Here is a 21,022-nt window from a genome sequence, read left to right as displayed (position 1 = left end):
CCCTGGTATCATGGTCAATATTACTCCCCATGTTCTGCGTGGGTTTTCTCTGAAATCTTCGGGTTTCTCCCATACTCCAAAGACGTACAGGTTTGTAGGTTAATTGGCTTGGTAAATGTAAACATAGTCCCTGGCGTGTGTAGGGTAGTGTTATTGTGCCGGGATCGCTGGTCGGCGCCAACCTGGTGGGCCTGTTTCCGCGCTGTACCTCTAAATTGCATGTCTGTTTAGATAAAGATCTGATGTTCCAGAGACTTGGAAGTTGGAAGATGGAAGTGAGAACATGGAAACGCCAAGTGTGTTTTTCCAGGAGAGGATCTATTGTATTCATGTACGGTATGATTTGATGGATAACTTGCAGAACAAGCGTTTCAATGTATCTCTGTGTATGCGGCAATAAAGACACCATCAAACAAGTTAAAGTAATTTATGGTGCTACACCGTGTAATCAAAGCCTACATAAATAGAAGTTACTTATTTCCCACTATTATTATTAAACAGATCAGAATTAGAGATTCAAAATGAAAAGCATGGCAGAGGAAAACAGGAAGCCAATGCTGGAGATCTCAAGATGCCACAAAAAGGGGCCAGAATAAGAAGAAAGTGAATCTACTTTCTTGGGTAAACTCCAAACTGAAAGTCCAAGATGCTAATCAAACAGAAATTGGAATTACAAAACAATCTGCAGCAGAGCATTAGACACCAACCTATGAAATTAATATGTTTATCAAACACCTACCCATACAAATCATATTGAGCTAGTTGCCAGCACAATAAGCAGACTTGCTATACGTCATATATTACTTACATCCTGAAAAGCTCTTCTTCATCTTCTTCCAATGTTTTTACCTCTTGCTCAGGAAGTGAGACTATTGGCTCAAAGTGAGGATCGTGGTTGGTATCTTCATTTACACTCTCTGTAGTGGTATCATGGTCTCCTGCTTCCTGCAGTAGACAAACCAGATAAGTGAAACAGATATCCTTTTAAAACTAAATTAAAAAAAATACTGAAAACATTATTTAAGGTAGATAAAAATGCTGGAGAAACTCAGCGGGTGAGGTAGCATCTATGGTGTGAAGGAAAAGGTGATGCTTTGGGTCGAGACCCTTTTTCAGACCCGAAACGTCACCTTTTCCTTCGCTCCATAGATGCTGCCTCACCCGCTGAGTTTCTCCAGCATTTTTAACTACCTTTGATTTTTCCAGCATCTACAGTTCCTTCTTAAACAAAAACATTATTTGTGTTTCTTTATATGGAAGCTGCCAAACAGTTGAATATTTCCAGCAGTTTGTTTTTATTTCAGAATTACAAGCATTTTTAGTATCATTCCATTATATTAATCCTACCTTATATAATAGCTATTGTAATTATTTGTTGATTAAAGAAACATTTAATTCTACATGTTATTTATGGAGCAGCTACTTACAGCGATCTGGAGAATAACATACTAAAGTTGAACTTCCAACTTAGCTACATGTCAATATTTTGGAAAATTTGTAATTCTGATGTTGCTCTAATCTGCAAGTGTAATGTATGGACAAGAACATAACAATTTCCAGTCAGTTTACTGCATTAAGTATTTCCCTAAACAATTTCTCCCACCTTTGATGTCATCATTATACAGTTAATTTTTATCTTCATCTCCTACTAGCTTCATTTCATGAAACCTTTCCTCTCCTTAAACTGCATCATATTTCTCAAGATTTGGTTGCAAAACCCAGTCGGTGTAATGATCTATTTGTAGTTGCTTACACCAGTCTTTTCATTATTTGTGCATGTGAACAATTTAGGTAGTTTGCAAAGTTGCGATTATTAGAGTTATTGCTCGAAAGCCAGGTTGCATATCATTAAACCAAGAAGAAAACATCACACTAACTAGCTCCAAAGCATTAGCATTAAGATCTTGCCCCATTCAAAAATGCTGACTGGTCACTGTAGGATTATAATGCAAACAATCTAGATGAGTGACTAGAGCTCAAACTGAACGAGGGGAACAAAAACGCATAGAGAATGCCAGCTACGCTCCAATGGTATACAATCTCAGAATGCTTTATAACAACTAAGATATAAAAGCATTTGTTAACTGGCGAAATAGACACAAAATGCTGGAGTAACTCAGTGGGGGCAGGCAGCATCTCTGGAGGGAAGGAATGGGTGACATTTTAGGTCTGAATCGGGTGAGAAAGTTCTGAACGTAAAACTTCATCCATTCCTTCTCTCCAGAGATGCTGCCCCCCATTGAGTTACTCCAGTATTTTGTGTCTATCTTCGGTTTAAACTAGCATCTGCAGTTCCTTCCTATACGCAAGCAAAATGCTGTGGTCAGGGGAAGGGAAGCTTTAAATGTCAAAACAAGTGTTACTAAAATAACAGATTTTAAATAGACCATTATCTGCTACTGGACACACAATCAAGCAATTGCTAAAAGTAAATAACGAAAATGCAAATGCTCCCAAATATGATGAAATTCACAGAAAATTATTAACCAGAATACAATTCCACACCTCATGAATAAATGAGGATGCAGTTCTTTTTATCTCTTTTGGATACGTGCACTATGAAGCAGCCAACCTCCGTTCATTTCAGGTACATAAAGAAAAAAACTAAGAATTCACGAGTACTTGGAAATAAAGACAGGAACATAACAGTCCAACAGGAAGCAGGCATGTGCGCCCTTAAACTTGTTCCCCCATTCAAACTGTTATGCACAGCTTTGTCCCATTTCTCTTAATATCTCTGCTTAACAAAAATTCAAATTTAAAATAAACAAATTGTATTTACTGTTGTTTGTCAAGGGATTTCAAACTTTTATCACAACCTGCTTTCATGGGTATTTTCTAACTTCACTCTTAGGTTCTAGTTTCCCCCTCACCATACCTTCTTGTTCTGGACTTAAATAAGTGTTAGTTAATTGTATCCTCAGATTCTCATAAAATCCAGAAATTCTGCATACAATAAATGTAATCCTTAAAAGTTGTTAAATATTGTGCGTTGTAAAGAACATATTCATGGAAGGATACAAATTAATATTGCAATAATTTTGGAGTTAAATTCAAAAGGACAAGAACCCAAGCTTTTGGCCTGGAACAAATGAGGCTGTGCCAACATACCATTAAAAAGTTAACAGTCCTACCAGAAAATTCTTACAGAGAAAACGTGCATAGGGAGAAAGTACACGTTATATAGCTCTATACCAAGAACGATTTTGGAAAAAAAAGCGAATTATGTGAAAATGACTGGGAAAATCATCAACTTCCTAAAATAAAACGTTGATATCAACTGTAAAAATTGAAAGAGAATAGACTTTTTTCTCTAGATTCCAGCAAAATGCTGGAAGAATTTTGGAGGGTTAGGTGGCATGTCTGTCCATTCCCTCCACGGATTTTGTCCAGTTCCTGCAGAACTTTGTTTTTCAGGGGGGGGAAAATCCACAAATTAATTTAATAACTGGCAAGAGAAAATCACCTGCCACAGAAAACAAAACTCGGGAATTTACAAAATGATCTCCTGTACTTAGTTTAAAGGGAGATTTAATGAGGAACACGTAAAAAAAAAAAAAGGCTGTGTAATCTCGTGAGAAGATTTCGGGACTGATCTGTAATTTTCAAAGAAATGTTAATAAATGTTTGAAGGTAGAAGAAGCACGCTTTTCCATCGAGGATACAAGTCCAGTAGACATTACCTCATATTTTAGACTAGCTGGGGAGAGAGAAAAAAAAAAACACTATACCTTATAAATATTCTGTCGCACAATATTCGATCCCCATTAATTCAACAAATGCGGGGGGGAAAAAAACGCACATTTAAATATAAAGACACACGAAGAAACCCGATTATATGGATTGTAACTGATTCACATTCGTTTAGGCCAGTGCTGGACCAAGCCAGGGATGGATGTTACTGTAGAGGAGACGAGGTTTCAATGAGAAAAAAAAAATGAACTTACAAAGAAAATAAAAAATTTAATCCGCATAGCGCAAATAGAGGATTTACGGATAGCGGTTTTCAATGAATCTTGGCCGTCGATACGAATGACAGAGGCCTCCCCATCTCCAATAAATAAAAAGCCCGGCATATAATGGTGACTTTGGTACACTTTAAAATTAACCGTCGGCTTTCAAACATACAGAAGCAATATCAGCTTGGATGTGAAGCAGAGATGTTGAGCTTCAAGTGCGTGTGAATACTTACTCTCTCGTCTGCCATTTTAAGGGAGGATGGGGTTAGATTACGGGTGACAAACAATAAAAGCTTGTCCGGCTCTTTTACTTTCGCGCTTGATTTTGCTCCCACTTCACCCCGGTCCAATATGGCCTCCCTAGCAACCGGAGGCCGGCCTCCAGACCTCTCCAGCACCTCCTCTTAACGCCGCGCAAGCTGCTCATATCCATTGTTTTTATTCTAAAACTGCTTCGTATTATCATTAGCACGGAGTATATTAAATATAAACCTAGCATTTGGGCAAATGCGTTACCTCAGCCATCGCTCCGCCTCAGCCTGATCCCACAATGCCCCGGCGATGACTTCACAAAATGGCGGCGCCCGGGAGGCGGATCGTGGCCTGAGACCGTTAATTGATGTCACAAACTGTGAGTAGGCCCGCGAGCTGCAGCTAAATCGTGTATTTATATAACCATATAACAATTACAGCACGGAAACGGCCCAGCTCGGCCCTTCTAGTCCGTGCCGAACACGTATTCTCCCCTAGTCCCATCTACCTGCACTCAGACCATAACCCTCCATTCCTTTCCCCTCCCTGAGAATAACTATCCAATTTATTTTTAAATGATAAAATCGAACCTGCCTCCACCATCTTCACTGGAAGCTCATTCCACACAGCCACCACTCTCTGAGTAAAGAAGTTCCCCCTCATGTTACCCCTAAACTTCTGTCCCTTCATTCTCAAGTCACGTCCTCTTGTTTTCCCTATCTTCCCTAATCTTCCCTACCCTCAGTGGGGAAAAGCTTATCCACGTCAACTCTGTCTATCCCTCTCATCATTTAAAACATTTTAAAGTATTTATGTCGACTGATGAATATTGATGTGCTGCTGCCTGACCCATTGTGGACACAAAATGCTGGAGTAACTCAGCGGGACAGGCAACATCTCTGGAAATGCAGTTACTCCAGCATTTTGTGTCTATATCTTTGGTGTAAACCACCATCTGCAGTTCCTGCCTACATGATTTACCCCAGTACTTTGTGTCACATCTATCCGTGTTCTCCAGGGATGCTGCCAGACTTAACCAAATGTTTTATCACTGTTCCTCGGTACATGTGATAATAATCTAAAGATTGAAACAGAAGAACAGGAAGGTACACAAAAATGCTGGAGAAACTCAGAGGGGGCAGCAGCATCTATATGGAGTGAAGGAAATAGGCAATGTTTCGGCCCGAAACGTTGCCTATTTCCTTCGCTCCATAGATGCTGCTGCCCCCGCTGAGTTTCTCCAGTATTTTTGTGTACCTTCGATTTTCCAGCATCTGCAGTTCCTTCTTAAACAGAAGAACAGGTGCAGGATGATCATGGCTGATCCTCTAAAATCAGTACCCCGTTCCTGCTTTTCCCCATATCCCTTGATTCCTTTAGCCCTAAGAGCTACATCTAACTCACTCTTGAAAACATCCAGTGAATTAGCCTCCACTGCCTTCTGTGGCAGAGAATTCCACAGATTCACAACTCTCTGGGTGAAGAGGTTTTTCACCTCGTCTCAGTCCTAAATTGGCCACCCCTTATTCTTACACTGGGACCCCAGGGTCTGGACTCCTCCAACATTGGGAACATTCTAGCCTGTCCAGTCCCTTGAGAATTTTATATGTTTCTATAAGATCCAGTGAATACAAACTCAAACTACCCATTCTTTCATCATTTGTCAGTCCCGCCATCATGGGAATTAACCTGGTGAGCCTACGCTGCACCTCCCTCAATAGCAAGAATGTCCTTTCTCAAATTAGGAGACCAAAATTGCACACAATACTCCAGGTGCGGTCTCACTAGGGCCCTGTACAACTGAAGTAGGACCTCCTTGATCAAAAACTCAAATCCTCTTGTAATGAAGGCCAACATGCCATTAGCTTTCTTCACTGCCTGTTGTACCTGCATGCTTACTTTTAGTGACTGATGTACAAGCACACCCAGGTCTCATTACACACCCCTTTTTCTAATCTGACACCATTCAGATAATAATCTGCCTTCCTGTTCTTGCCACCAAAGTGGATAACCTCACATTTATCCACATAATATTGCATCTGCCCGCTCACCCAACCTTTCCAAGTCACCCTGCAGCCTCATAGCATCCTCATCGCAACTCACACTGCCACCCAGTTTTGTGTCATCTGCAAACTTGGAGATGTCACATTTAATTCCCTCGTCTAAATCGTTAATATATATTGTAAATAACTGGGGTCCCAGAACCGAGCCTTGCGGCACTGCCTGCCATTCTGAAAAGGACTAGTTAATTCCTGCTCTTTGCTTCCTGTCTGCCAACCAGTTCTCTATCCATGTCAATACCCTACCCCCAATACCATGTTCTCTAATTTTGCACACAAATCTCTTGTGTGAGACCTTGTCAAAGGCATTTTGAAAATCCAGATACATCACATCCATTCATTCCATTATCCATTTTATTTGTTACATCCTCAAAATTTTCCAGAAGATTAGTCAAGCATAACATCCCCTTCATAAATAGTGACGTTCGGGTCGAGACTCTTCTACGGACTGATGTCGGGGGGGGGGGGGGGGGGGGGAGGGAAAATAGAAAGTGGTCTATAATTCCCCATTTTCTCTCTCCCTCCTTTCTTGAAAAGTAGGGTTACATTGGCTGCCCTCCAGTCCATAGGAACTGAGTCAGAGTCGAGAGAACATTGGGGCCACAAATTCTGGGGCCACCTCCTTGAGTACTCTGGGATGCAGACCATCATGCCCTGGGGATCTATCTGCCTTCAGTCCCAACAGTTTACCTAACACCCTTTCCTGACTAATGTGGATTCCCTTCAGTCCTCCCACTAGATCCTCAGTTCCCTGGTATTGGAGATTGTTTGTGTCTTCCTTAATAACAGTTTAACTGTTCTGCCATTTCTTTGTTTCCCAATTCAAACTGAACTGACCCCCTCTTGAGTTACTCCAACACTTAGTTGCACCCATTTCTTTAATATTGATGGTTCTTTTGATTCTTAAAACCCGTTGCAGCAATCTATAAATGAACATCTGTTTCTTCCAGTCGCAGTCCTAATTCTTTTAAAAATATAATATTGCCTTCAGATTTCTTATTAGAAATAGTGCACAGTGTTATCAGAACAGTCTTAATGTTCAATCCTGTTTTTTAAAAAGGTATTTTTCTCCTGACCATAACCATGAATTTACTGTTGTTCTTGCAACAATCGATACCTATTGCATTTAACGCCCATAGTGTTCACTTTGGTTGATATATACGTATAGGATGACATTCCCAAAGGCAATTCTGGTGGCTCCATAACAGGAAGAATATGGAGGCTTTGGAAAGGGCGCTGAGGGGGTTTACCAGAATGGTGTACGAAGGAACTGCAGATGCTGGTTTAAACCAAAGGTAGACACAAAATGCTGGAGCAACTCAGTGGGACAAGCAGCATCTCTGGAGAGAATGAATGGGTGATGTTTCAGGTCGAGACCCTTATTCAGATTCAGACCAGAATGGTACCTGCATGAGGGGTATTAGCTACAGGGAGAGTTGGACAGTCTTGGATTGTTTTCTCTGTGACGTGGAGGTTGAGAGGAGACCTAATAGAAGTGTGGAAAATTATGAGAGGCATAGATAGGGTAGACAGTCAGAACCTATTTCCCCAGGATAGAAATATCAACTGCTAGAAGCAAGAGGTTTAAGGTGAGGATTTGTATGGAACAAGTTTTTTACATAGAGGGTGCTGAATGCTTGGAACTCGCTGCAGGGGTTGGTGGTGGAAGCTGATACACCACTGGCATTTAAGAGACTTTTGGATAGGCACAGCTATTGAGGAAATGGAGGGATATGGATCACGTGCAGGCAGATGGTAGTTGGCATCAGGTTCACCCAGGCATTGTGGGCCAAAAGGACTATTCCTGTGCTCTACGCACTTATGTTCTTAACATACCTCGGTTGTTAAGAAAAATGAGAGCTTGCGTTGATTTGCTAATCATTCTTCTGAAGGTAGAGTTGTTGAAATAATGGGTAGACACAAACTGCTGGAGTAACTCAACAGGACAGGCAGCATCTCTGCAGAGAAGGACTGTGTGACATTTCAGGTTGAGACCCTTCTTCAGACTGAAGACTTAACCCAGCATCTGTTCACGTTGTTGAAATAATAACAGAAATGTTTGACAATAAGATACCTAAATTACAAACGGTTGATGAATTGTCTGTCAGTCCGTAGCATGGGGTATAATAGTAATGAATGATGATGTTCGTGTTTTAGAATCTCGGCACCATGGCTGAAGAAGGAGCCAGTGTATCTCCTGGAGTTGTTCAAAGCGAGACATGTGAGCTGACGGATTCAAGAGTGATGGAGGAAAGTGAAAAGTCCAGCCCCCCGGATGAAACTCGGGTGGAAACTGATGAGCCTGGGGAAGACGTCTATCGATATATCAAAGGCGATCTTTTCACATCTGAGATTTACAAGATTGAAATTCAGAACCTCCCAAAGTTCGTGAGCTTCAGTGATTTAAGGAAATTCCTCAGCAGGAATAATCTGGTTCCACATAAAATCAAACTATTTGGAAAGCAACCTTATGCATTTGTGACTTTTAAAGAAGAAAAAGATCGAGACCAAGCCATGCAAGTCCTTCAGGGGCAAGTCTGGAAGAACAGGAATTTGCGTGTCCGATTAGCAAAGCCAAAAGCAGATCCTATTGCCAAAAAACGAAAGCAGGAAGGCCAGGAGAATGATGATCATGACCTGAAACGTCCGGCTGCTGTGGAAGTTTTAGATAGACCTTTAAGTGAGCAAATCGCAGATGTTGTGACCCCTCTGTGGAAAGTTCCCTATGAAGAGCAATTGAAAAAGAAAGAGAAGAATGTCTTGCACGTCTTGGGAACATTGACCACGTATGTACGTTACCCCCCTTGGGATTCTGAGTTTGATGGTAAAGCAACAAATGTTATCATATTTTAGTTTAGAGATACAGCATGGAAACAGGCTCTTTAGCCCACCAAGTCCATGCCAACCATCGATCACCCATTCACACTAATTCTCTGTTGGACCACTCATCTCCCCCACACACACTAGGAGCAATTTTATAGCCGGCCAATTAACCTACACCCCCGCACGTCTTTGGGATGTGGGAGGAAACTGGAGCACCCGAAGCAATCCCACGCGTTCACATGGGAGAGGGAATAATGCTAATTGTTTTCCCACCCCACAACTGCAATCTCTCTGACAAGATATGACAATAATAAATGATGGGAGTCATGTCATACAGCATGGGAATGGACCCTTCAGCCCAACTCGTCCATGCCGACCAAGATCCATGTACCTGTCCAAGTGTTTTTTTAATGGCGTTAAAGTACCTGCTTCAACTACCTCCTCTGGCAGCTTGTTCCATATACCCACCACCCTCTGAGTGAAAACCTTGCCCCTCATATTCCCGTTAAATCTTTCCCTTGAACTTATGTCCTCTGGTTCTTGATTCCCGTACCTTGGTCTCTGTTCATTCACCCTATCTATTCTCATGATTTTATACACGTCTATAAGATTACCCCTCATCCTCCTAAGCACCAAGGAATAAAGTCCTGGCCCGTCCAACCTCTCCCTGTAGCTCAAGCCCTCGACCCGTGGCAATGTCCTCGTAAATTTTCCCCGCGTACTTTCCAGCTCAAGGATTACATTTTCCTCTCCCTGGGAGAATCCTGGGGCAGCCATTCGGCATGGAAATCTTTCATCCAGATAGTGAAAGATCTTGAGAATTTGCTGCCGTTTTTGAATATATTCAAGTCTGCGGCCAATAGATGTGAAGGTGCATGGGGTTAGTGCAGAGAAGTGGAGTGAGGTAAAAGGTTCCCCATATTTTGGAGAGTTGCACATGGATTAGTCTTACTTCTGTGCAGAAAGGAACTGCAGATGCTGGTTTATACCGAAGACAAACACAAAGTGATGGAGTAACTCAGCGGGTCAGGCAGCATCTCTGGATATAAATCTCCCTTTGTCTCCAGAGATGCTGCCTGATCTGAGTTACTCCAGCACTTTGTACCTCTCCTTGTCCTCCTTCTGTTTATTTTAGTTTAGTTAGAGATACAGTGCGGAAACAGGCCCTTCAGCCCACCGAGTCTGTACTGACCAGCGATCTCCGCACATTAACACTACCCTAAACACACTGGGGACAATTTTACACTCATACCAAGCCAATTAACCTACAAACCTGTATGGCTTTGGAGAGTGGGAGGAACCAAGATGTTGGAGTAAACACACACGGTCACGGGGAGAATGTACATAGTCCATACAGACAACACCCGTAGTCAGGACTGAACCCGGGTCTCTGGCGATGGAAGGCAGTTGCTCTACTGTGGCCATCGTGCCGACCATTTTCCTAATTTACTTCAGTGTCATTGTTTCCCTTGTGATCTTTTTGTTCAACCATTAGTGAAATAGGAGTCCATAATCGAGCCTTGGTGCCATGGGTTTTTCAGCAGAAAAAGATGTATGGTGGAACCTGTTGCCCATTGGAGGGAGTGAGGCCGTCACCAGTGCAGGTAGGTTAACGTTTATTTACAAGGGTCAATTTCTTAACAGTTTCCCAGAGCCAGTGTCTTCCGTAAGACTTGAGTGAGCAGAACAGTTGCGAATGTGACAGAGGTGAAACCTAAGTAAATTGCTCTAATGTAGAAACAAGGAACTGCAGGTGCTGGGACAACGAGAAAGACAAGACGCAAGGAACAAGAAAAGAGACAAAGTGCTGGAGTAACTCAGCAGGTCTGGTAATATCCCTGGAGAACATGGATAGATGACATTTCAGGCTCAAGTCTGAAGTAATCCTTGAGTCTGAAAAAGAGTCCCGGCCCAATACATCACCCATCCATGTTCTCCAGAGATGATGCCTGAACTGCTGAGTTACTCCAGCACTCTGTTTCTTTCACATTGCAATAAATGTCAAGGCTGTGGGTTTGAAGATTAATACCCACTTCTGGGTACCTTGTTTGATAAAGGCACATGAAGGGACAGTGATCCACAGGGTCTTTCACCAGCAGCCTGGGTTGTAAAATACTTCCATACAGGCGATGAACAGTGAATATTGAAAATGTACAAGTGCCAAATAGAAATAGCCACGCCGAGCCTTTAACAAATGGTTATGGATCTTCTCTGTTTAAGAAGGAACTGCAGATGCTGGAAAATCGAAGGCAGACAAAAGTGCTGGAGAAACTCAGCGGGTGCAGCAGCATCTATGGAGTGAAGGAAATAGGCAACGTTTCGTCTTGAAACGTTGCCTATTTCCTTCGCTCCATAGATGCTGCTGCACCCGGTGAGTTTCTCCAGCACTTTTGTCTACCTATGGATCTTCTCTGATTTGTTGCTATTTTGGCTAACTGCTTCATTTTAATGTTGAGTGTGAATGAGTAATGTGCGTGCGCTAGGGTTTCTAACTGAATATTTTTACATTGACCTGAAAACTAGCCAGTTGAAGTTCCACAATTGTCCCTATTACTGTTACTTTCTGTACTGAGATCAGAATTGGCATCTTTGTACCACAATAATATATTTTTTCCCATGGTCCACGAAGTAGAATGTACAATGTTTCCTTTTAATCTACATATTATGAGCGATTAGATAACCAGAGTTGTTGCCCCATTAATCCATAAACGGAACAGACATTGAGTGTTGAAGGGCCTGTTCCTGTGCTGTACTTGTATATATGATAGACACAAAATGCTGGATTAACTCAGCAGGACAGGCAGCAACTCTGGAGAGAAGGAATGGGTGACGTTTCAGGACCCATTCCCTCTCTCCGGAGATGCTGTCTGTCCCGCTGAGTTACCCCAGCATTTTGCGTCTATCTTCGGTGTAAACCAGCATCTGCAGTTCCTTCCTGCACCACTGTAGTCTTACATAAATCTTGCATAAACCCTTATTCAAATGTTACCCAAAATGCATTCAGTCCCGTGTGTGAATGTCAGTGGCAGCTGTTGAAGATTGATATTTGTGCTAATTCTGGGTCCAGCCGTGCCAGGTTACTTCCAGCGTTGCAATCTTCTGTTTCAGACTGAATACCGTAACAAGTGCGAGTTTCTCATTGGAGTTGGAGCAGATGGTGAAGATAAAACTGTGGGATGTCGCTTGGGTAAATACAAGGGAGGATCGTGTGCAGTTGTAGAGCCATTTGATACTGTTCATATTCCAGCCAAAACAAAGGAGGTTGTCAAGGCATTTCAGAAATATATAAGGTTATTAAAGCCACTCGCTGTTTGAGTGGATAATTATCGTATTATAAGTTGCATATTTTCCACATCTGCTCTTGCTTCCGTCTGCCTGGTTTATTCACACAGAAAGGTGCATTATCTCTCCATTGCCCATTAGTGTCGGTATTCATTGTAGTGGGTAAGAGTCTTGAGTTATTTCTACCAATCTAGTGAACTATGCCCAAGGCAAAAGCACTCGGCATTTTTAATGTGAAGATTGATAGGTTCTTGATTAGTAAGAACTTCAAAGGTTATGGGGAGAAGGCAGGAGAATGAGGTTGAGAGGGAAAAATAGATCAGCCTTGATGGAAAGGCAGTGCAGACTCAATGAGCTGCTATGTCTGATGGTTTTATTTATGTTTTATTTACTTATTGCGAATCAAAGTACCCGATAAAAAAAATTCTGACGTGTAAATCACAACCACTTGCAAGATCCTACATAGTAATGAACGCTTTTATGGAAGTCTCTCATTTAAGAGATTTTCATAAAATAGCTTTCTTCTCAAACAGTTCAGTGGTGGTTGATGAGTTGTCATTGAAACCACACCAAAACAGAACAATTTGCTTCAGATGGTTATACAAAATGCAGGTGGAACAGATGCAGAAATTTACTGTGGGAGTGGCACCATCCAGACTGGCGTTAACCTATTAGATCATTTAGTTGCACCCGACATGGAAAGGATAGTGTCAGCAAACTGAGCTGAACTGAAAAAGGAATCGTGATGATGCCACCACCAATAATGTAATGGAAAGGCAAGACACAAGGAACAGCAGATGCTGGTTAACCCAAACCCCCCCCCACAATTTGCTGGAGTGGCTCAGCGGATCAGGCGGCATCTCTGGAGAACATAGACAGGCGACATATTGGGTCTGTAGTCTGGAGAAGTGTCCCAACCTGAAATGTTGCATATCTCTGTCCTCCAAAAATGTTGCCTGAAACAATCGAGTTGCTCCAACACTTTGTATGTAATGGAAAACCCCTCTGATCTTCACCTGTCTACAACTCAATCCCAATGTTATGTTTGTTTTATTTGCAGGTCATCTCCTTATTGTGTGTACAGCCCAGAAACCTATGAAGGCCACTGGAAGCAATTGACTGTACGCATCTCCAGAGCCAAGCAAATTATGGCCATCGTTTACTTCAACCCTCAGGTACTGTTGTGTCTTATTGTGTTGTGTTGGGAAGAACGGCGTCAGGCTCTTGAACACTACACAATACTCACCTTAACTATAAACTTAGAGAGACTATCTTTGTTTGCACTAAGGACTATGGGGTTTTTGCACTGCTATTGTAGTTCATTTTATGAATAGCTTAACATCTGTAGTTGGAAAGTTACTAGAAAATGTTCTGAGGGATAGCATATACCTGCATTTTGATGGACAAGGGCGGATTAGGGATAGTCAGCATGGTTTTGTACGTGGGAGGTTGTGTCTCTCAAATCTGATTGAGTTTTTTTTTAAGACGTGACCAAAAAGGTTGATGAGGGCAGAGCTGTAGATGTTGTATATATGGACTTCAGCAAAACATTCAACAAGGTTCCACATGGTAGACTGCTCTGGAAGGTTAGATCGCATGGGATCCAAGGAGAGCTGAATGGATGGAGAATTGGCTGGTGATGGTGAGAGGTTGCTTCTCGGACTGGAGGCCTATGCCTCATGGTTTGGTGCTGGGCCCTTTGTTTATTATCTATTATGTTTGTATTGCATTTAACGCCGTGTTAACGCTCTTAAAAATAGCGGAGTCAGGGGACATGGGGAGAAGGCAGGAACGGGGTACTGATTGGGGATGATCAGCCACGATCACATTGCATGGCGGTGCTGGCTCGAAGGGCCGAATGGCCTCCTCCTGAACCTATTGTCTATTGTGTTATACTTCTGCAAATAAGTCTATTGTCCATTGTCAGTACTTTATAGATACAGTGCAGAAACACAGAGTCCGCGCTGACCAGCGATCACCCCGTATACAAGCATTATCCTACACACTGGACACAAATGACAATTTTAACGAAGCCAATTAACCTACAAACCTGTACGTCATTGGAGTGTGGGAGGAAACCGGAGCACCTGGAGAAAACCCACATGGTCTCAGAGAGAACATACAAACTGTACAGACAGCACCCGTGGTCAGGATCGAACCCGGGTCTCCGGGCAGCAACTCTACCACTGTGCTGCCTAGTACATATCACAATTAAACACACTTGACTCTCTTGTTTCTCAATTTAATTTGTTAATTCAAGTTAGGTCAGATCATTTTCTGGTAATTTTGTACTTCATTATCAGTCAAGACATTATAGTTAATTCCATCTACGAGAGGAAATGTTGGAATGATTGTAACATTTGTCTAAATTGCATGGAATGGTGATGAAGCTGTTTGTACACTTGGTGGTGCTGGCGGTTGTGCTACGCTAGAACCCACCCCACCCCTGCCCCAAGCCCTCTCCCTGCTGGCTGCCAGCCTGTTGGGGGCACTCTGGCAATGGAGATGCAGCTGGAATGATTCCAGTAGCTTGAAGCTGTGCAGAGCTGACAACTTGGGTTGTGAATTGTACCCACCGGCCGCATCCTGTTCACCGCATCATGTGGTAACGTCACTTCTGCACATCTATAAAGGTGCCATCAAAATGTTTGCTCCTTGGCATCTGTTGGCAAATGGTCATTAATCACAAACTAACAACCGGCCACAAAATATATTAGTCTACACATTTAGCAGCTTTGACATCTAGAACACCAGTAATAAATGTTAATGTTGGCTGAGATGTTATTCCATGGTTCTAAACGAGATGGACCAAGTTAATTACATTTCTCTAGTTAATTCTGTACACTTTGCAACATTTAAGAAACATTTCGACAGATACATGGATAGGACAGGTTTAGAGGGATATGGGCCAAACACAGGCAGGTGGGACTAGTGTAGATGTGGCACGTTGGTGAGTGTGGACAAGTTGGGCTGAAGGGCCTATTTCTGCACTTTATCACTATGACATGTCATCCATTCTCAAGTAGAATAGGCCCATTTTAGCACCAGCATCGTATTGGTACACATTTTTTGTGTTCAGCTCTTTTAAATAGGGGAGGAGTTGAATCTTGAAGTGCACATTTCATGTAGTGCTTCATCTTGGAGCCCTGTGGGGGGGGGGGGGGGGGGGGGGGGGGGAATGGACAGCGTTTCAGGCCGAGACCCTTCTACATGAAGCATTGTGTGCCCCTTCCCTCCACAGTTGCTGCCTGACCCACTGAGTTCCCCCTGTACCTTTTGCGCACAGTTACGTGGCCATGGACAAATATTCAATTTGTTATCTCTGTGTTCAGAGTCTTGTTCCGTTTCCCTCTTTTGTCCTTTCATTGACAGCTTTTTCTTCATTATCTTGTGAATCTTTATGCCTTTAATTTCCTCTCCACTCATTTATAGAAACTAACTAAAGCAGAACTAGCAGAACTACAAGGCGAATTGGCCAAATATTTCACTGAAGGAGATGGGAAAGATTGTGGAGTGACTTCACTTTACTTTGCAGAAGAAGGTCAGAGGTAAGGAATGATTATTTAGTGCTTTGAATTTCTAGGTTTGCCAGGTGAGGAGGGGGCTGTGGACCAGAAACAAGACCTGTCAAAGGGCGGATGAGCTTCTAGCGAGCCAACGCCCAACCACACTTCAGTAGAAGTTGCGATCACTGTCGTACACGACATTGTAAGGAACGATGATAAAGCTCACACACACACCAAAATCCTGTACTTCCAGTGGCGGAAGTCCGCAGGAACTGGAGGACAGAGATGTGTGGTGAGTTCGTCACCGTTCCCGTCGGAAACCAGCACCACTGCGTCGCTAATGTTTTTAACGATGATGAGGATTAATTTCTAAAATTAGTTACGATTTTTAGGGGGTCATCAATGGAATGACTGAGTTTTATAAATATTAAATAACTTTGAAATACTTGCAAAATAAAGCACTATTTTCAAGGAATTCTGTAGAGGTAGAGCAGTCCAGAACTCTAGGGTGTAGGTTTATGGTGATTGATGAGAGACCCGAGAGGTAATGTCTTCACTCAGAGGGTGGTGTGTGCCTGGGACAATCTGGCCAGAGGAAGTGGGTAGAGGGCTGTTACAATGTTTAAAGGATACTTGTGCGGGTACAAGGATGGGAAAGGTTTAAAGGGACGAGCCAACACTGGCAATGTGCACTGGGTCCGTTTAAAAAAAATTAAAAAAAAATCTGGCCAGCATGATTGAGTTGGGCCGAAGGGCCTATTTCAGTGTTGTATGATTCTATGACTGAACTTTTCCAGAAAATCTCCAAACTTGGAAGACCTTCCCTTGGACCATGTGTACGGAGACAAGTACATTTACGAGCATCTCCTGGGACTCAAGTTCCGGATTTCCCCTCATGCATTTTTCCAGGTGAAGTTAATTGTTTATAAATAGCTAAAAAAGAAACCACCTTTAAACTTTCCTCCTTCCATCTTAAACCAATTATGCTCTCTTGATTTTGATCCCTAGAAAAACATAGAAACATAGAAATTAGGTGCAGGAGTAGGCCATTCGGCCCTTCGAGCCTGCACCGCCATTCAATATGATCATGGCTGATCATCCAACTCAGTATCCCGTACCTGCCTTCTCTCCATACCCCCTGATCCCCTTAGCCACAAGGGCCACATCTAACTCCCTCTTAAATATAGCGACTGTAAAAGGCTGACTGTAGAGTAGACGCAAGGAACTGCTGGTGCTAGTGTATTTAAAAAAAAGGACACAAATTGCAGGAGTAACTCAGTGGTCAGGTAGCATCTGTGGAGAATATGGATAGCTGACGTTTGGGTTCAGGTCCCTTCTTCAGACTGACTATTTACTTGATCAATGCTTCCAATAATTGTGTATATTTATAGCAGGTAACTCCTCAGCCTCCGACGCTCCAGAGGAAACAATCCAACTTTGTCCAGTCTCTAATTGCAGCCATTACGCTCCAATCCAGACAACATCTGGGTGAAACTCTTCTGCACCCTCTCCAATGCCGCCGCATCCTTCCTATAATGGAACAACCAGAATTGAGGACAATGCTCCAAATATGGTCCAACCTGACTTCATCACAGCAGTAACATAACTTCACAACTTTCATTCTCAATGTCCCAAAATATAGACAGGGCTGTTTCAAACTAGGAAAGACACAACATGCTGGAGTAACTCAGTTGGTCAGGTAGCATCTCCAGAGAACAAGGAGATGATCTGTCTGAAGAAGGGTCCTGACCTGAAATGTCACCTATCCATGTTTTCCAGAGATGCTGCTTGACTTGCTGTTATACTCCAGCACTTTGCATCTGTTATTTTCTAAAGCAGCATTTGCATGTGTTTTGAACTAGGATCTTTTATAATCTAATTAATCAAATATTTATTCTTCATGTAAATATTTTTGTATCTAGGTGAACACCCTGGCTGCAGAAGTGCTTTATTCAGCAGTCAGAGACTGGGCCAAACTGAACCAAGACAGCACGGTGTTGGATGTTTGCTGCGGTACTGGAACTATTGGGCTTTCTCTGGCAAAGGCAAGTGAAAAGCTGTGGAGAGGAAAGTTGTTGAAGGATCAAGAGGTAACGAGAGTTTTGGCCAGTAATCACCAGTAATGAAGAGCAGCGAAGAAGAAAAGATCATTTGGGAGATCATAAAATTAGAAGTTTACTTTCTGACATAATTGAACATAGCAGAGGAACACACAATGTCTGTGCCAAACATGATGCCAAGTTAAAGCAATCTAAAGTAAACATTTGCCCGCACATGATCCATATCCCTCCATGTCCATGTGCCTACCCCAAAAGACTCCTAAATGCCACTATACATAGATATATAATTAACAAAAAAACCCACTAATTTAATAACCACAATATGTCCAGAATTGGAAAAGATTGAGGTTTCCTCGACTTGTATCTTCGCAAGGAAACCTTTGTGAAAGATCTCATTTTCCGCGATTTTTTTTGTGTGAAATGAACGACATAACTCCATATGTCTACCCCTTTGATTAGTGGCGTCAGAGTCTGACAATATGTAAACCAGCTTTAAAAGAGATAACATTACAATCAGGACTAGACTGGACTTGGAGTATTGGAGCAAAGTTTGTCCCAAGGCAGCTCATCCCCAGTGACGTTCCCCAAAGTTTACGAGTTTAAGTTTATGAATACGTTTAATGGCCAAGTATTCATATACAAGGAATTTGCCTTGGTGCTCCGCCCGCAAGTGACAACATGACATACAGTGACAGTTAGGAATGACACATAAAGCATTAAACATTAATAATAAAACATTATCGAACAAAATTAGATGGAATAGCAGAGTGATGCAAGGAAAACTGATAATGGAGTTTAGATTTCTGGATTAAAATTGTTGCTTTCTTTATTGTGTTGCCCAGAATGTGAGGAATGTCATTGGAATTGAAATGTGCCAAGAAGCTATAGAAGATGCTAAAGTGAATGCAGAAATAAATGGTTGGTACCTAACATCTCTGGTAAATGTTTCATTAATGTTAACCATGTCAAGTTGGGAACCCTCTTCCCTCCCACCCCACACCTCAATCCCACAGACCAGTGTGCACCATGCCAATCTCTGGTTGACTTGTGTACACCCCTTACATAGAAAGTCATAGAGTGATACAATATGGACATAGGCCCTTCGGCCCAACTAGCCCACACTGGCCAAATGTGCCAGCTACATTAGTCCCACCTGTCCGCTTTAAGTTCCACGCCACCAGGTTCAAGAACAGCTACTTTTTAACAACTTGACGGGTTCTTGATTCAACTCAACAGAGCATTGCTTCACTTACAAAGAACTTGTTTTGTTTCTCTAAATATGTTTTGCACGAATGTCTTTTTTGCTTATCCTTTTGCTGTGTTAGAACATAGAACAGGACTGCACAGTAACTGGACGTTTGGCCCACGATGTCTGTGCTGAATATGCTACCAAGATGAACTAATCACATCTACCTGCACATGACCCATATCCCTCCATTCCCACATATCCATGTCTTGCAGAATGTTTGTATGATTTATGTATAGTTTATGCTTCTATGTTTAATTTTGATTCTGTTTAGGTCTGTCCAATGTGGAATTCTTGTGTGGGAAAGCGGAAGATCTCTTTCCCACAGTAATTAACTCTTTGACATCGCAAAACCTGGTGGCTGTTGTGGATCCACCCAGAGCTGGACTACGTAAGAACCATTTTGATGTTGGCCTGAATTTTGCTAATCTAGTATTTGCCACTTTTAGATTGCCCTTTTCCCCCCATTTAGGTCTAATTTTCCCTGACTTGCAGATTCCAGAGTTGTACTGGCAATAAGGAGGGCAGAACATCTAAAGAGGCTCATTTATGTTGCCTGCAATGCTCGAGCTGCTATGAACAATTTTGTGGAGTAAGTAATGCATTTAAACGTCATTCCCTGATCATGTATTTGCACATTGTAATCATGTATTCTGTTGACTGGATAGCACGCAGCAAAATGTTTTTCACTGTACCTCAGTACACGTGACAAACAACTTATTTTTGTTTTGCACTTAATATTGAAATTATGCACTTATTATTTAAAGTTCAGGTTTATTATTGTCACGTGTACAGAGGTACAGTAAAAAGCTTTGTTTTGCATGCTACAGTCAGATCACATACACTGTACATAGATACAATTGTCAAACTCGCGTACGATAGATTGAGCAAAGGGGAAGTTTGAGAAACATGAGGTATATCTTAGCATTATATGGTTGGGCCTTTACCATATCAGTGTTGTAAATACAAAGTGCCTTACCAGTACTCTCCCACCTTGTGCACACCCATTTCTCCCACCCCTCTTTCATCCCCACCCCTGTCCCTTCCCATCTATATCCCTGTCCTTGGCTTTACATTTAACTTCTCATCCCTCCTTATCTGCCATCCTTTTGTCTTCCCATCTCTGGCCTCTGTCCACCACCTGCCAATTAATCTTTCTCCTTCCCCCCACCCCCCCCACCTCAGGTGTATCCACCTATCACTTGTCAGGCTTTGTCCTAACCTACCGCTCTTCCAGCTTTCTCCCTCTACTGCAATGAGTCTGTGGTCCTGACCTGAAACGTCACCTATTCATTGGAGTGTTGCCTTTACTTTCTGTATGGGGTTTCTCATGAAGGGATATAACTTGGGATTCCATCTCTCGCGCTGCAGGCTAACCAGTATTGTTAATAAACCTGAACATATACTTTATCAATGATTTTTTTGTCTTTTTCCACAGTCTTTGTCGCGCCCCATCTCACAGAGTGAAAGGATCTCCTTTCCGCCCTGTTAAAGCCTTGGCTGTCGATCTCTTCCCACATACCATGTATTACGAGCTGTTAATATTGTTTGAGAGAGTGGAATGATCACACACTCTAGAACTGATCAAGGTGAAAGCTGAACGTGAACTCGATTGTCTTAAAAAACTAGGATGTTTTATTAATGATTTCAAATAACATTGCAAAACTTATTTCTTGTAATGGAATTTTTAATTACTATTATGCATAGTGTGCTCCCCGAGACAGCACAGTGACTACAGTCATGAAACATATTAGGACTTCTGTTGGAATTGTGTATGTATATCCCTCCTCGTATGAATTTGTCGGGAGCTAAATAAACTCTGGTCAATATCTAA

At 42.2% G+C, this 21,022-nt stretch overlaps 2 protein-coding genes across 3 annotated transcripts in view; one reads left to right on the top strand and one right to left on the bottom strand.

Moving 5' to 3' along the window:
• The window catches only part of ranbp1 (RAN binding protein 1), a 15,149-nt gene extending 10,541 nt beyond the window's left edge, over positions 1 to 4,608 (bottom strand). The window contains exons 1-2 of one of the 2 annotated variants that reach the window (XM_055655455.1): positions 4,476 to 4,608; positions 809 to 945 (exon numbers count right to left, since the gene is read on the bottom strand). In XM_055655455.1, coding sequence (XP_055511430.1) covers positions 809 to 945; positions 4,476 to 4,484 — 146 coding nt within the window. In that variant the 5' untranslated portion in view covers positions 4,485 to 4,608. Of the gene's footprint in view, positions 1 to 808; positions 946 to 4,192; positions 4,325 to 4,475 lie in introns of those variants that run through there. The other variant, XM_055655454.1, reaches the window with a different exon arrangement.
• trmt2a (tRNA methyltransferase 2 homolog A) lies at positions 4,450 to 21,022 on the top strand. Its single transcript, XM_055655446.1, has 12 exons — positions 4,450 to 4,590; positions 8,429 to 9,057; positions 10,590 to 10,698; positions 12,203 to 12,384; positions 13,437 to 13,551; positions 15,809 to 15,924; positions 16,680 to 16,791; positions 17,805 to 17,927; positions 18,785 to 18,860; positions 19,463 to 19,579; positions 19,684 to 19,780; positions 20,627 to 21,022. Exons 1-12 carry the CDS (start codon positions 4,579 to 4,581, stop codon positions 20,751 to 20,753), a joined length of 1,815 nt encoding a protein of 604 aa, XP_055511421.1. The 5' UTR covers positions 4,450 to 4,578; the 3' UTR covers positions 20,754 to 21,022.

The sequence above is a fragment of the Leucoraja erinacea genome, chromosome 25, assembly GCF_028641065.1.
Source record: "Leucoraja erinacea ecotype New England chromosome 25, Leri_hhj_1, whole genome shotgun sequence".
Lineage (NCBI taxonomy): Eukaryota > Metazoa > Chordata > Chondrichthyes > Rajiformes > Rajidae > Leucoraja > Leucoraja erinaceus.
The sequence above is the reverse complement of the archived record's forward strand: the minus strand, read 5'-3'. Positions and strand labels throughout refer to the sequence as shown.